A 15,743-nucleotide genomic window follows, 5' to 3' on the forward strand; every position below is an offset into this window, starting at 1 on the left:
GGTAGCATTTGCGGGATAGCTGTAGAAGCAAAGTCAGGAAAGCTAGTGGGCTATGGAATTAATATGGGATATGGAAAAAAGGATTTTGCATAAATATAGTTTCTATTTGAAGAAGAAATGAAGAATGAAGTGAGTTGCACTCATTCGACAATGGGGAATCACTTGGATGCGTTGCATACTCATGCCCTTCTGAATCTATAAATTTCATGGAAGAAAAAAAAAAAAAAAAAAAAATCAAAATAATAGCGTCGACAACAGGATTCGAACCTGCGCTGGCAAAGCCCTACAGATTCGAGTCTGTCTACTTAACCACTCGGACTTATCGACCCGCATGACGTCCGGAATCAATGTTTTCTCGGGATCATAAATGTATCCATTATTTTAGGAGAAAAACCTTCTTTTCTCAACATAAATTAGTAATAAGAAAAACACAAGATGTTGGATGAGAGACAACCAAATAATCATTTGCAAAATATCATCAATGTCTTGAATTATATAAATTTTCATACCAGCTGACATCCTAATTCAAGTTCAAAATTTAAAGCCTCAAACGACTAATCCTAGGATCCGGACCCATATAATGACCCAGCTGCTGGTGGATTACTGACCCATGTCTCCAGTCTTTGTGTTCGTAATCATTAATTAGTAGATAGATTTTACCAGAAAAATTTTTATTTTTTAGTTTAACAATGCTTCCTGGGCAAAACACGATGGCCAAAAAAACATAAAAACCAAGTGATATTTTAAACTGGAAGCCACAAGCACCACCAAAGTATGTAATTAAAATTGTTTGTGGCATTACAACAAGGAATACAACAAGAATGATTATGAACAGGCAAAGAAGCAAAAAAACTGACAATATGCATCCCTCTAACTTCAAGATGGCTTTCAATTTAACCATGATTTCTTTACTAGGTTTACAACCAACTTTTTTCTGTTCTAAAAGGAACAGCCTACTGGTAAAATGGCAACTCTGTACAGAGATAAATATTATTAACCCTTCAATATGGGAAACAACTTGTTCCACCATTTTGGCAAGAAAACATATGTGGACCACATTCCAGATGTGTAATGTGAATCTTCCAGATATGTACTGGTGAAGGCCAAGCTTACCCCTTGAGGTCGCTGATTTCACCACTCTTTCCCACACTGAAAAAAGAACCAAACAATGAGAATGGAGAAGAAGAAATGAGATAGTAATAACATTAAAGGTAACACAATTTGCAGCTACAAGCAAACAGGGTATTCAGAACACCACATGAGAAAAAGACATTATGTCTGTTACAAGTTGGTTTGAACTTTTAGCTGTTGGTCTGTGTAACCTTTTATAACTAGGGCAACACTATGCAGTAAGGTCTCTTTCAGTCGCAGATAGAGAGAACCTATACTGTATGAAGGGAGTTTAATATCATTTTATTGCCAGCTGAGGCTTGCTTTTGCATTCAGGAAGCAATTGCATCCTGATTGTTTTTACTCTGATGATTAGTACACATTACAATTATTATGTATTGGTAGAATGAAAGGTCCCTTCAACCCTCATCAACCTAATATTATAATTTAGCCAAAGGGATCTCAGAAAGCTAACCTTTGCTATCCATCCGGACTCCAAGTCGCATCAAGAATTTCATGTGAGCAAAGCAATGGCATCCAGATTTTTGTTCATGAACCATTCTTCAGGATACAAGGAATTGGATGATTCAAGATGAAGATTCCAAACCACAATTCTCGAGCAATCTTGCAGTAAGCCTTCCATCTGGCTTTCATCTTCCACAATTCGTTCAATAAATGTGCTCACCTGGAAAAGCAAATCAATTAGTTTAGTAATTGAAGCCAGAATAGCAGAGATGAATTCAAGGTTTCTGTAGACATGGGTTAGGTAGAGTTTTCTGTTCTATTCCTCTGTTGCACAAGAAGTCCAGTAATTTAAGTGTTGAATATCACAGTTGGTTATTTTGTGGAGTGAAAGCTTTCTTTATCCACTACAGTATCACCTCACCCTTTATCTTATGGGGTGGCGCCACCATTGTTTTGCCAAAGCTAGAAGTTGTTCTTAAAATTCAACAATTAATATTGCTGCTTAAATGATGACAACGGCCAATCAAAGTTCAATGTTAAACAGTGTAATGAAATCATATAAGAATCAAAAGACAAACAAAAGATGCTTACTTGGAAACCATCCTTAACTTTATCAAGCTGCCTAATAGGTTCAAGAGTAGGTCTGTGCCACCTCTTAGGATCCCAGAGTATGGTACTATTGAAGGCAAACCCTGATAAGTCAGCATGGAACCTACGGAATTTTCGAACTGATTCATTTACATGCCATCCGATAACTTGAGTTCCATTACAAATTGGGCCTTCTATAATAGCATTGCTTTTCTTCTCTGCTAGTTTGGCCACTGTCCATGTACCAAATCTCCTGAAAGTCAAAATAAATAAATATATAAAAACGGGTGCTGTTAGCACAAAAAGCACCGAGAAGCAAAAACAGAAGTAAAGACATGCATTAAAGGAAAAATAAAAGTTAATGTATTGTAATATGGATTAATTCAGAAGAGGAATATCGGTGACTTCATTATCCTTTTTCATCTGAGGCTTCCCTATAAGGATGCTTGAGATAAGCAAAAAGAAGAAACCAGTGTGTCAAAAGTTAGAATAGAACATGATTTTTCTCATCATCATTCCTCAACCGGCAATACCATACAAAGAAGCAGTTATATTTGCATTATAGTAGATAATGTTAGATGTGGTCCAAAGAATAAAGGAAACGGAGAGAAGCAAAACAATTACTTAGAAAAAGGGACTTACTTGATCTGCCTCATTTGCTCAAATAGATCAGTTGAGTAGATATTATCATCATCTGCAAAATAAACTATTCCATCGAGACGGTGAGTTTCAATGTGTGACAGTGCAACGTTCCTTTGATGAATAGTTCTATCTCTTATATCAGTTAGATTTGTGGTGCAAACAAGATGCCTGTACATAACCCCAGTTCTCCTCAGCAAGTCAGCAGTTTCTGCCGATTGGGAGGTCATCTCCACAACTATCCACAGCAAAGGAGTTGAGATTAACTTTAATGTGTATGCCAACCGATTCAGATAATAGGCTTGAAATGGACGAACATATGTTGGGGTCACAATTATCAAAAGCTTCTGAAACTCCAAATCTGATTCTTGAACAATTGACTGATTATCAGAAACATATCCAGAACTTCCATCTATTAGTTCCTGCTCCTTCACTTTTGACTCCACTGTAGCATTCTTCATACTCTCATTGTCTGCCGGAGTCACATTTCTTGATGCAGCATCATATGACTGAAAACTCCCGACTGCAGAGATCATCTCAAACGAGAAAGCTTGATGCTTCGACATGAGATTTGTAGATAAATTCATCGATGCGAATGGAGTGAACCCAATAAACATCCCAACCGTGAAACATATAAAGAATTGGAATAGGGCCCTCCTCCAAACTTGACCCTTTGGTTTTGTCTTCTCAAGGGAGAACCTAGAAGACCTTGGTGAGAAAACACTCAGAACAAAAGCTTGAGAGTCCAATGAACTAGAAAGATAAGATAACAATCCACTGGATGGTGGGTAGTTCTGACTCTGAGCACACGATGAAGACCTGGACAGTGGAGAAGCAACCGAACATGCTTCTACATTCAGTGTAGTTCCTGCTCGAGGCACGGGAGACAATGTTCTCCTAATAGATGCCATAGAAAATGTTCACTTTGATAGACCACTTCCACAAAAGAGCTAGAACATACAACAGAAAAGTTTCTTAATTTATCAGATCCCCATGTCCATCTTGCTGAATATGATAGGCATAGAATTCTAGGTTCGTAATTTCTCTTCCTTTGTATATCCTCATCAAAAAGCTTATTTTCAAGTTTGGTATTTATAATTATACATGGTAAACATAATTCACCATTAAATCAATCCAACTTGAGCACAAGGACAAGAGAGATATTCAAACTAAGATTTGTCAGTTTCTGTTGCAACCGTTTCATATTGAATGACGTTCATCTATAATCCTCCAAAGACATGTCATCATCACAAAGTTACAATTTCTCCTAAACCATCACCTTCTTCTGCAACTAAAATCTGACCCCAAAAATACAAAATCCCAGTCTAGTTTTTTTGGCGCACAAACAACCTCAGACAGATCAAACTCCAAATCCAATTCAAAATAAGCAACTTTCTCCGTCAGTCTTCGCACTGTTCTAATAATTATAATGTATACCTAATAAAGTTCTTGATCTACAATGAACTTGCAAAATAAAATAAAATAAAAACACATACAAATCCAACAACCGAGCACTAGAACAAAACGTGCCCAAAAACCCACCAAGAATATGCCCAAAATATCAGCTTTAATCCTCGAAATAGAGAGATCTCCGAAAGAAATAGTTTAAAACTCATGCTCTAACGAAATGGGTCACTACATTACCGTTCAACGAAAAATGGGTATGCGATCTATGACGCCAAATACTAGTTAGGTAGCCTAAAGAAACCCAGCAAGTTCTGCTTTTTCCACGGGGCTAAGGAAACATCAACACAACGGATCGTTGAACAGAGCTTGGTAGATGCTGTTCCACGGTTTGGGGGTCAAATAGCAGTTAGAGAGTAAAGGTGCTGTTTCTCGGAATCGCTTACTGCAAAGTAAAGACTTAAAAGAACCAGAAGGTGACAGTTTACAGCACGCTCTCTATCTGTCATAAACATTCAAATAAAATAAAAATAACAATAATTTAAAAAAAAAAAAAAGATTTTGTTTTTTTTATTCACCTTTTCCCGTGACCCATGCCATGTTGTTTGTTCGGTCCTGTTTTTTTTTGGGTAAATATGTTTGTTCGGTCCTGTTATATGTAGTTTGGATGATCGCAGCGTATCGAGGCCATACAGTCTACTTGACCCACTTATATATATATATATATATATATTTTTTTTTTTTCCCCTTTTTAAACAAAAAAGCCAATCAGTTAAAGGGGGAAAAAAAAAAAAAGTTACAAATATAGTTTCATCAACAATAGAAATTGTTTTACTTAAATTGGAAACTTAAGTTGTAGGTTGAATATGGTTATCTATTTCAAATGAATTTCGTAATAACCAACTCTTTCTGTCTAGATCTGCAATCCAAACAAACAATTAGTAAAAGAAAATATTAATTGTGTGTTTTTTTTCCATCTGTTATATATTGCAAATCCAATTCAGCCCTCACATTCGGTCTCAACTTAAATGGAATTGTGTTCTGTAATTTTCATTTATATTACCATATAATTTTGTTTCATATTATTTTAAGAAAGTACATGTAAAGAAAAGAGTTGCTTTTTTTCAACCAAAAAAAAAAAAAAAAAGAAAAGGGGAAAAAAAGAAGAAGAAGCTATATTTCTTCTTTAAAATTACAAAAATCGGATTCTTTTCTACGTTAAGCCACTTTTTCAAATAATTTAGCAAAAATATATAGATTGTGCATAGGAGAGCATTAGAGTAAGTTAGTAATTCACCCCTCTTCAAAAATATATATATATGTATATGGAAATTTTATGGTAAGGACGGTCCGCATGAAGATCGCAGTATTAGTGACGGTTTTTTATAGTATTAACGACAGTTTTTTAGAAAATCGTTACCAATACTATAAAAAACTGTCACCAATATTATAATCCGTATAAAGACCATCCGCACCATACACGGACTGTATATGTACATATTGTCCAAAAATATTTATTTTTTATCTTTTTATATTTTATTTTAAAATCATCGACTATTTTATTCATACTGACAACTGACAAGCCTAGGAGTTGTCATAAAAGTAAAAATAAAATTTATTGGAAGATTTGAAATTGTTCATACTCATCAAGAGCAATACAAAATTGTATGGAACCACATACAGGTCTCATAAAATATAATTATTTTTGTGTCTAAGAAATATGAGATTGTGAGACTATGTAAATTTTTTTCACATCAAAAGTTGAAAAATTCAAAAACACATATTTTTTGATTATTTTATATGTTTAGTTTGATATTTTTTCTTGTTCAGACTATTTTCCCCATGCTAGGCACAAAAAAGAGAAAAAATATTGGTGCTATTTTTTTTTTCCCCCCCTTTTGCAATAAGAAATTGAAAGTTCGAATCAATTTCTACTCTTATAACATTTTTAGTTACCTTAAAAAACGAAAAAAGGATAAGCAATAGAGTTAATAATAATAATAATATGTTGAAATTGTTTAACATGTTCAGTAATAGTCTTGCTCTTTTTTTTTTTCTATTTTTTTTTTGGATGAACAAGTAATAGTCTTGTTCTTTTATCTCTTTCTTGGTCAGAAATTAGTCTTGCTCTTTCGATAGAAACTAAATTTACAAACAAAATTTTCTCGGTCAAGATTAAATAAACAAATATTTTTGACCACCTCACCTCATTTCACCCCTTTTGGTGGTCTTACTGATTGAAATATATGTTGAATTGATTAATATACCTGTCTCATTCAGGAAAATTTCAAAAAGGGGCGAATTGTTTTAAGTTTCCACAAAGAAAATAATAGAAAAATACGTTGATTACCTTTCAAGACATTGACAAATTAATTTATATATACATTCATATATATTAAGATTTACCTTTCAGTTCTTTCCCATCTCTAATAACACTTTGTTTATGTTCTCAAATTATAGTGGAGAAGATAAGAATCTTGGTAAGCGTTGCATTCTCAGTTTACTTGGTCACAAATTTTCCGTAAGAAAACTATGCCATCCTGGTCAAAGCTCTAGCTTGCTGCGATTAAAGAACTTTTTTTTCCTCGAATAGTTCTGATTCAATGAAGTGTAATGAAGATTTTGGTGTTACTCATTATCCAAGAACAGACTCTTGGAAGGAGGGAACAGATTGCTGCCAATGGAATTGGATTGCATGCGATGGAAAGTGTGATGTGATTGGTATTGACCTTAGTTGCAGCTGGCTTCATGGAGAAATTCAATCCAACAGCACCATCTTCCTATTGCCTCACCTCCAGAAGCTGAATCTTGCTCATAATGACTATAGAGACTACGATTTCATCCGGGTTTGTCAGGTTGTCAAGTTTGAAACTTAACCTCTCTTACTGTCTCTTTTCTGGACAAAATTCCATCTAAAATCTCCCAACTATCCAGATTGGACCTTGAAGTTTCAAAATGTTCATTCAAAATCTTATTGCATTGAAAGAACCTTCTTCTTACCAGAGTTGATATGTATTCTGTCATGCCTATCACTTTGGCTAACCTTTTTGTCCTTCTTGTCGACTCTCAGTCTCAAATCTTGCAATTTGCGAGGAAACTTTCCAGATACTTAACTTGTAGGAAAATGCAGATCTTGTTGGTTCATTTTTAGAGTAATTGGAGCAGTCCCCTCATGTTCTTGACTTTGGCTTTTACCAGCTTAATTCTCAGGAGAATTACCAAATTCAATTGGCATCCTCAACACCTTGCAGCATTTGGATCTCCACTACTGCGATTTCACAGGTTCAGTTCCAATGTCGCTTGATAACATGACACAAATCATTTATATAGATGTCCAATTCAACAATTTTACTAGTTTGGACCCTTCATCAATTCCCTGATGCTTTCTCCAACTTCAGCAAACCTACCACAATGATTATTTGGCAAAACGATTTCAATGGTCAGTTGCCACCATTAGTATTAACCTAAAAACAACTTATTCATTTAAATTTCTCAGTCAACCGAATGGTTGGTCCCATTACTTCCCATGCAAGTGAGCTTACAAATTTAACCAGATTGTACTTGAATGGAAATCTACTCAATGGGACAAGTCCCCTTTGGTTGTATAACTTACCCTCTTTCACTTACTTGGACCTAAACAATAACCAAGGCACGGGTCATATCAAGAGCTTCCTGCATAAAAAATTACTGACTCTTGGTATGAGCAAAAACAAATTGCAGTTACCGGTTCCAAGCTCAATGTTCAAATGTTCAAATCTTACACAAGTAGACCTTTCTTCAAATAATCTCAGTGGCATTCTATACTTCAACACGGTTTCAAGCTCAAAGAACTTGTGTACCTTAATCTTTGCAGCAACAGTTTATCAGTGATTACCAAAATCAATGTACCCTCTACCTTGCCCAGATTCAAGCTTCTGATATTGTATTCTTTGCAACATCAGTGAATTTTTCTTAGGTACATTGGAAGATATACAGGAGTAAAGACATTTCCAACAACAGATTACTTGGTCAAGTTTTCCCAACTTTCTATGGGACATGGAGAAAGAATCACTGTCTTATCTGAATCTTTCTCACAACTTTCTGACAAACATTAATGAAAAACTTCCATGGAGCAAGCAACCTAGGATTCATATATAGATCTTCGTTTAAACTTGCTCCAAGTACCGGTCCCAGTTCCACCACCCTCCACAATTTTCTTTCTCTGTCTCAAGCAATAGACAGACTGGCATCATCTCTCGTTCTTTTTGCAATGCGAATACCATTGAAACGAGCTGAAATATATGGGTGAAAAATATTAACAAGATTCTGTAATGTAGTGGTGAACGGATTAGAGACAGATTCAGAGATAATGGGAAGGCTTAAATCCATCAAAGGTTCTCAAACTTTTTGCACAACAGCCCCTAAATGGTCGTGTCCCATCAACTCTACCAAATTAACAAGCTTGGTAGAAGAAATTCCGAAGCAGCTCACAATCCTGACATTTCTCTCAGTTCTGAGCCTTTCGGGGAAACCAACTTGCAGGACCAACATCAGCAACCCTGTCAAATATCAATATACACACGAATACGTACAACAACTATGGATGTATAGTGTGAAAAACTTCAAATAAACGTATTCACCCACCACCCCCCCCACCCCCCAAAAAAAAAAAAAAAAGGTAAATAAATGTATTAAATAGAATTGTACTTAAAAGTCCCCATGTTGTTTAAAAAATAATAAAAAGCATTTTTGTTTTTCACCAATTTGGCAAGGGAGCCAAAAACTTGTGATGTAGATCACATAATTGAATGAATACATATCAAATTTTATTTTTCACTTGCTGATGTGGTAGTCACTCTACTATTATTGTATATATTATTGTTTCTTCGTCAAAATGATGTCAATAACTACTTTTATATTAAATTGTATTGGTTTAATTTTTAGAATATGTTTATGAAAATTAATGTAAGCTAAATTAATATAAATTTAGTTTCGGACAAGAAAGCGTCTAAACTCTTCAGTTTACATATTAATAATAGTGATCTAGCTTGTTTTTTTTTTTTTTGCCCCCTCATTTTAGTGATTTATCTCTTTAAATAATGCTTTTAAGTTTGTTAATGTCGATTAGTGTTAAAGTTTTCTAAAATTCATGATCGAGAAAGAAAAGAAATTGCTGAAAATACACATGGGCCAGTGTGGACAAACTGGAAAGTTAGTTGGGCTGGGCTTTGCTCAATAGTTTACTGCCATGTAATCTATGACAGGGCAATTATGACATTTTGAGTTTTTTTTTTTCTTTTTTTAATAAATTAAAGAAAACCGGCTCTAGTGTAACTCCGTCGTTCACTTTCTGGTGCTTACAAACACTTCGTCTTCCTCGTCGTCTCAGATCCGTCTCTCATTGTCACTGAGAGAGAGAGAGAGAGAGATTCGCCATGGCTATGGCGATTAGGGCTTTTCTTCTTCTTTTTGTGCTGTTTCTTTCATCGATGAAGCCTAGCTTTTCGCTTTACGAAGATCAAGTTGGTCTCATGGACTGGTAAGCTTCAATTTCATATGCTCATACTTCTGTTTGCTTACAGAGAAATCTGTTAAAAATCTATAGCATAAAATCACTTCGCACCTCGGCACATGACTTTTAGGCCACTCCGATTGTTCTTTAAGTTTCCTTTTGATTTCTCTAAATCCAAATTAAGCTTTTTTTTTTTTTTTTCTCTTAGTCAGATTGTTCGCATTTGAAATTAAATTATATTGATTCTGCTCATACCTGGAAGTTTACATTCAAATTTTATTTAGTTTTTTGTATCGGAAACAAACGGTGGCTCGTTATAGCTCTAATTGTGTTCAAATCCAAACCTCCAGTAAATATTGTAGGCTCAGTTAATTTCACCTTCTATCGGTTGTAAAATTCAAAATTGAATCGTATATCTGTATGCAGGCATATCTAATTATATAATTTTATTTGTAATGGTCTGCGACAAATCCAATTGAGTTTTAGTTTTTGGGTTATCTTCAAGGTCAATATCAGTGATGTTTCAGAGACCATATCTCCTTTTTTTTTTTTTTTTTGTGTGTTTGGACACTGCAAAAATTCTAAATTACTTCAATCGAAAAAGTGTACGAATTTTTGTAATTTCTTGTTGATGATATTTGTTAAACACAGGCACCAGAAATACATAGGGAAAGTGAAGCAAGCTGTTTTCCACACTCAAAAAACTGGTAGAAAGCGTGTCGTAGTGTCCACCGAAGAGAATGTCATCGCATCACTTGATCTCCGGCACGGCGACATATGTAAGTTCCACTTTGGATTAGACCTTCTGCTAGATTGGCTTTCAATCTTTAATTTCAATTGTTTTATGTGGTCATTAATTAATCTGAACTATGTTAGATATTTTATTTGGTTGTATTGAGCGCTTAATTTAAGATTTGTTTTTGTGCAGTTTGGAGACATGTTCTCGGGAGTGATGATGCTATCGATGGAATTGATATTGCCCTTGGAAAATGTATGATGCTGTGTTTGTCATTATTTCTAAAATCACTGAAGATAAATTTCTATAAGTTTACTTCATAGTTTCTCCTTCACTATATAATAGCTCAGTTTGAACTTTCTGCACAGGAAAATTTGGTCATGACCTGATTTCTCACTATGTTATGATCATTAGAATAAATAGTTATATCTTTTCGTCATTGATTTTAAGCTAAACTTCCTAAATATGGACTTTAAATGTAGAAAATTCTGTTTATTACATTTTTAAACTTGTTAGAACTGTAAGAAATATGTTCAAAGGAAAAAAAAAAATATATATATATATATATATATCATAAAACAATGACAAAATGAAAATAGCTTCTTTTTTTTGTGGGATTATTCATGTTTCTTCTGTTTGGCTCTTTTCTCTGTAATTTAGAAGGTTGACATGGTAACACATAGATCATGTATCAACTTTCATTATCGATCAAATTGTTGAATGTTTCATCAAATATTTTCAGATGTCATAACCCTTTCATCCAACGGAAGTATTTTGAGAGCTTGGAACCTTCCTGATGGGCAGATGGTGTGGGAGTCTTCTCTGCAGGGAATTAAACCCTCAAAGTCAATATCATCTGTTCCGGTTAGTAAATGACATCTTATGATAGGGTCGCTCAAATTACCCACTAACCTGATTATCCATAACGACCTGTCCCAAACTGATCAGGTTGGCTGTCTTGATGGGTCATTTGGTTACATTTCATTTGTTTTATATGTAACCCGATTTAAACATCATATGGAATGCCTTTTCTGATTTACAATGATAAATTTCAGTTAACAGTCTTTTTTTAGTCTGATTTATTAGCACTGATTTGCTGAGTTAACATGTGTGGTTCCCATACTTTTTTAAAGCATGGTTGATTCTTCCTTGTACAATAGATTGATTTTTGCACTGTTCTGAAATTTTTTGGGTCCTACTATCTAACCTGCTCCCTCTCCAGGCGAATTTGAAAGTTGACAAGGATAATGTGATCCTTGTTTTCGGAAAAGGGGGCCTTCATGCTGTTTCCAGTATTGATGGTGAGGTTCTCTGGAAGAAGGATTTTGTGGCTGAAAGGTAGTAAAAAATTGGAGTGTTGAATATTCTTTCTCAAATGTCACTATCCCATTGATTTTACTCTGGTTTACTTGTTTGCAGTGTAGAGGTTCAACAGATTTTTCAGCCTCTTGGCAGTGATGTAGTGTATGCTGTAGGTTCTGATGCTTCTTCCCAGTTTCATGTGTATCAGATAAATGTGAAGAATGGAGAGTTGCTGAGGCACAATGCTGCAACCTTTCCTGGTGGCTTTTCTGGGGAACTGGTTTTGGTTTCAACTGACATTCTTGTGGGATTGGATTCTGCCACTAGATCAAATTTAGTGACTATAAACTTTCGGGATGGAGAAATTAGTTTTCAACAAACATATGTATCTAATCTAGTTGGAGATTCTTCTGGTACAGCAGCACTACTACCATCAAAACTTCCAGGAATTTTTGCTATAAAAACCAATGCACTTGTAATATTCATAAGAGTGACTAGTGAAGGAAAGTTGGAGTTGGTGGGTAAAATTAATGATCCAGCAGTTTTTAGTGATGCTCTCTTAATTTCGGAGGGCCACCAAGTCTTTGCATTACTTCAGCATGGAGATGGTAAGATCCACCTTTCAGTGAAGCCTGTTCATGACTGGAGTAGTGATTTGCTTAAGGAGAGCACAGTGATGGACCAGCAATGGGGTCTTGTCCATAAGATTTTCATAAACAACTATATCCGGACAGACAGGTCCAATGGATTTAGGGCCTTGATTGTCATGGAGGATCATTCACTGCTGTTGTTGCAACAGGGTGAGATTGTCTGGAGGAGGGAGGATGGCCTTGCCTCAATTGTAGATGTAACTACGTCAGAACTACCTGTGGAGAAAGATGGTGTATCTGTAGCAAAAGTAGAAGAGAACCTCTTTGAATGGCTTAAGGTATGAATTTGGATTTATATTGGAGGAAGTTATGACAGTGAATACAAAGTTAGCAGGCTTTACCCTGCTCAGATTCACCGTAGAGCTAATATTACACAATTGCTCAGATTCTCTCTATAGCTAATTTCCCAATATATTGTTGATGTTGCATGGGCACATAGTTTGATATGCAATATCCTCTCTCTCTCTCTCTCTCTCTCTCTCTCTCTCTCTCTCTCTCTTTTCAAGCATTTTGCACTAGAACTTTGTATATTAAATGTTGATATAAATTGTCTAAATGCATCAGAGTGATTGGTTCCTCCTCTCATCGTGTATTTTTTGGTACAATTTTCTGTTGTTGAAAGGGACACATGCTCAAGCTTAAGGGAACTTTAATGCTGGCAAGTCCAGAGGATGTTGCAGCTATACAAGGGATGAGGTTAAAAAGTTCAGAGAAGAGCAAAATGACACGAGATCACAATGGTTTTCGGAAGTTGCTTATAGTACTAACTCGAGCAGGAAAGCTTTTTGCCTTACACACCGGAGATGGACGAGTTGTTTGGTCTCTATTGCTGCCTTTGCTGCGCAACTCAGAAGCATGTGAAAATCCAACTGGACTTAATATTTACCAGTGGCAGATACCTCATCATCATGCAATGGATGAAAATCCATCTGTCCTCATAGTAGGTCGGTGCGGTCGAAGTTCTAATGCACCAGCTGTTCTCTCTTTTGTTGACACATACACTGGAAAAGAAATTAACTCATTTCGTCTCACGCATTCTGTTGTGCAAGTTATTCCACTGCCAATTACCGATTCGACAGAGCAGCGTCTTCATCTAATAATAGATGTGGACCATCATGCATATTTATACCCAAGAACTTCTGAGGCTATTAGTCGTTTTCAACTCGAGTTTTCAAATGTATACTGGTACTCAGTTGACAGAGATAATGGCTTTATTAAAGGCCATGTCCTGAAGGGTAATTGCATCCAGAAACTTGCTGATGAGTTCTGCTATGACTCTAAAGATATATGGTCAATTGTGTTTCCATCCGACTCAGAGAAAATAATTGCTGCTGTGACTAGAAAATTGAATGAGGTATGGTTATCTCTTGTTTATTAATTTCTTTTTCCTCGAGGATTGTCATTACCAAGTCAACAATATTATTATCGGAATCATAACGAATCGTAATTTTGGACTTTTCCTGTCAAATTCAGAACTTTGTTAACTCTGTCTTTTTCTGTTTCTTTCCTTTTGTGATTGAAGATTGGTCAGTAATATCTTCACCATCTAGATTATGTCTCCTTTGTCTAACAGTTTCCAAGTGATTGTACATTTTTAGGTGGTTCATACTCAGGCAAAGGTTATAGACCAAGATGTAATGTACAAGTATGTATCAAAAAATCTACTTTTTGTTGCAACTGTTCCCCCAAAAGCTAGTGGTGAAATTGGAACAGCCACCCCAGAGGAATCATGGTTGGTTGTATATCTGATTGATACTGTTACTGGTCGTGTATTGCACCGCATGACTCATCATGGTTCACAGGGTCCTGTCCATGCTGTAAGCTTCCTATCCATTTTCACTTCTCTTCTAATTTTAAAAAGATGTTCCCTTATGTGTTTGTGCATTTGTAGGTTTTCAGTGAGAACTGGGTTGTTTACCACTACTTTAATCTAAGAGCACACAGATATGAGATGTCAGTCGTCGAGATCTATGATCAATCCCGAGCGGTATGTTGATGACCTCTAACGCTATTTTGTTATGTTATATGCGTTTCAATATCTATCTCTTCATTCTTAATAACATACAATCAACAGGACAATAAGGATGTCTTGAAGCTGGTTCTTGGAAAGCATAATCTTACTTCTCCTATTTCTTCATACTCTCGACCAGAGATTGTGACAAAATCACAGTCTTACTTTTTCACCCATTCTGTGAAAGCAATAGCGGTGACATCCACAGCCAAGGGTATCACTTCAAAGCACCTTCTTATCGGTACAATTGGTGATCAGGTTTGCATTTTACTTTGTTATTATGAAACTTTAATATCTCTCCGTTCTTTTGAATCTTTTTGGGCGGAGGGGCTATTAGATGGAACTTCTTTGATGGCTAAACTTAATTGACGTACACCCTTTGCAGGTTTTGTCACTTGATAAGCGCTATTTAGATCCTCGACGATCAGTCAATCCGACTCAAGCTGAGCGAGAGGAAGGGATTATTCCTCTAACAGATTCATTGCCTATCATTCCTCAGGTGCGTTACATTGTCATATTTGTAATATAAAAAGTTGGAACTGAAATAAAAAAAATTGCCAAATACATCTTTTATCGATATGTTGAGGTTTGTGTCAAGCTTTTTAAAACTGGAGCTACCCAAGCTGAGTAGGAGTAGACCTGTAGCATATCAAGGATGCAGCTATAATTTTTAGGCCACTTTCTTTAGTGCTGATATATATTTTTTATTTTTTTTGGAGGGGAATTTCATATATACTGATACAAATATTGTAATTGCAGTCTTATGTGACACATGCCCTTATGGTGGAAGGACTCCGAGGAATAGTAACTATACCTGCAAAGCTGGAGTCAACAGCGCTTGTCTTTGTCCATGGAGTAGATCTGTTCTACACTCGGATTGCACCCTCAAGAACATATGATTCACTCACGGATGATTTCAGCTATGCTTTGCTCCTCATCACCATTGTTGCATTAATAGGAGCAATCTTTGTAACATGGGTTTTGTCCGAGAACAAAGAACTGCGAGACAAGTGGAGATAGATCTTTTTTGTAGGCTTATTTTTCTAACAGAATTTTCAACATTAGACAGTTTTCTATATTTAAGATAGATGTTTTAATTCGCAACTTGTATTTTCTAGCATGCCCACATAAAGTGGCAAAATATTTTTTTGTTGTAAAATTCAATACGTTATAAGGAGAATTTTTGAATTCTGTGACTTTGATGTTGTAAATTCGCGTTAAGAGAATGTTAAAATCACGTATGAGATGAACGACTAGATTGTCCAAAATGGGTCGTTTTGAATTAGAAGGCTTGAAGGTTAGGAGCTTCCCAGTAATTTTAGTCACAAATAAAATTTGGAATTTAAA

At 35.6% G+C, this 15,743-nt stretch overlaps 2 protein-coding genes across 2 annotated transcripts; one reads left to right on the top strand and one right to left on the bottom strand.

Moving 5' to 3' along the window:
* Positions 1-711: 711 nt before the first annotated feature.
* Positions 712-4,906, bottom strand: LOC107420665 (probable beta-1,4-xylosyltransferase IRX9H). Its single transcript, XM_048476255.2, has 5 exons — positions 4,785-4,906; positions 2,806-4,708; positions 2,167-2,416; positions 1,586-1,795; positions 712-1,149 (listed from the first exon to the last, which is right to left on the bottom strand). Exons 2-4 carry the CDS (start codon positions 3,711-3,713, stop codon positions 1,625-1,627), a joined length of 1,329 nt encoding a protein of 442 aa, XP_048332212.2. The 5' UTR covers positions 3,714-4,708; positions 4,785-4,906; the 3' UTR covers positions 712-1,149; positions 1,586-1,624.
* A 4,602-nt stretch (positions 4,907-9,508) lies between these two features.
* LOC107420647 (uncharacterized) lies at positions 9,509-15,592 on the top strand. Its single transcript, XM_048475467.2, has 12 exons — positions 9,509-9,724; positions 10,349-10,476; positions 10,626-10,688; positions 11,176-11,297; positions 11,656-11,771; positions 11,853-12,663; positions 13,008-13,739; positions 13,984-14,202; positions 14,277-14,372; positions 14,460-14,654; positions 14,782-14,895; positions 15,156-15,592. The coding sequence occupies exons 1-12, from the start codon at positions 9,621-9,623 to the stop codon at positions 15,414-15,416; spliced, it is 2,961 nt and encodes a 986-aa protein (XP_048331424.2). The 5' UTR covers positions 9,509-9,620; the 3' UTR covers positions 15,417-15,592.
* The last annotated feature ends 151 nt before the right edge of the window (positions 15,593-15,743 follow it).

Source organism: Ziziphus jujuba, chromosome 5 (genome assembly GCF_031755915.1).
Source record: "Ziziphus jujuba cultivar Dongzao chromosome 5, ASM3175591v1".
NCBI classification, from domain to species: domain Eukaryota; kingdom Viridiplantae; phylum Streptophyta; class Magnoliopsida; order Rosales; family Rhamnaceae; genus Ziziphus; species Ziziphus jujuba.

What these genes read in the sequence shown, in the direction of transcription:
- LOC107420665 (XM_048476255.2), bottom strand. Translation starts at nt 3,713, where the DNA reads ATGGCATCTATTAGGAGAACATTGTCTCCCGTGCCTCGAGCAGGAACT. An exon ending in GAGCAAATGAGGCAGATCAA is followed by an intron (nt 2,417 to 2,805) that starts GTAAGTCCCTTT and finishes TTTGACTTTCAG; the next exon opens with GAGATTTGGTACATGGACAG. An exon ending in AAGTTAAGGATGGTTTCCAA is followed by an intron (nt 1,796 to 2,166) that starts GTAAGCATCTTT and finishes TTGCTTTTCCAG; the next exon opens with GTGAGCACATTTATTGAACG.
- LOC107420647 (XM_048475467.2), top strand. Translation starts at nt 9,621, where the DNA reads ATGGCTATGGCGATTAGGGCTTTTCTTCTTCTTTTTGTGCTGTTTCTT. An exon ending in TCTCCGGCACGGCGACATAT is followed by an intron (nt 10,477 to 10,625) that starts GTAAGTTCCACT and finishes GTTTTTGTGCAG; the next exon opens with TTTGGAGACATGTTCTCGGG. An exon ending in TCTATGATCAATCCCGAGCG is followed by an intron (nt 14,373 to 14,459) that starts GTATGTTGATGA and finishes TACAATCAACAG; the next exon opens with GACAATAAGGATGTCTTGAA.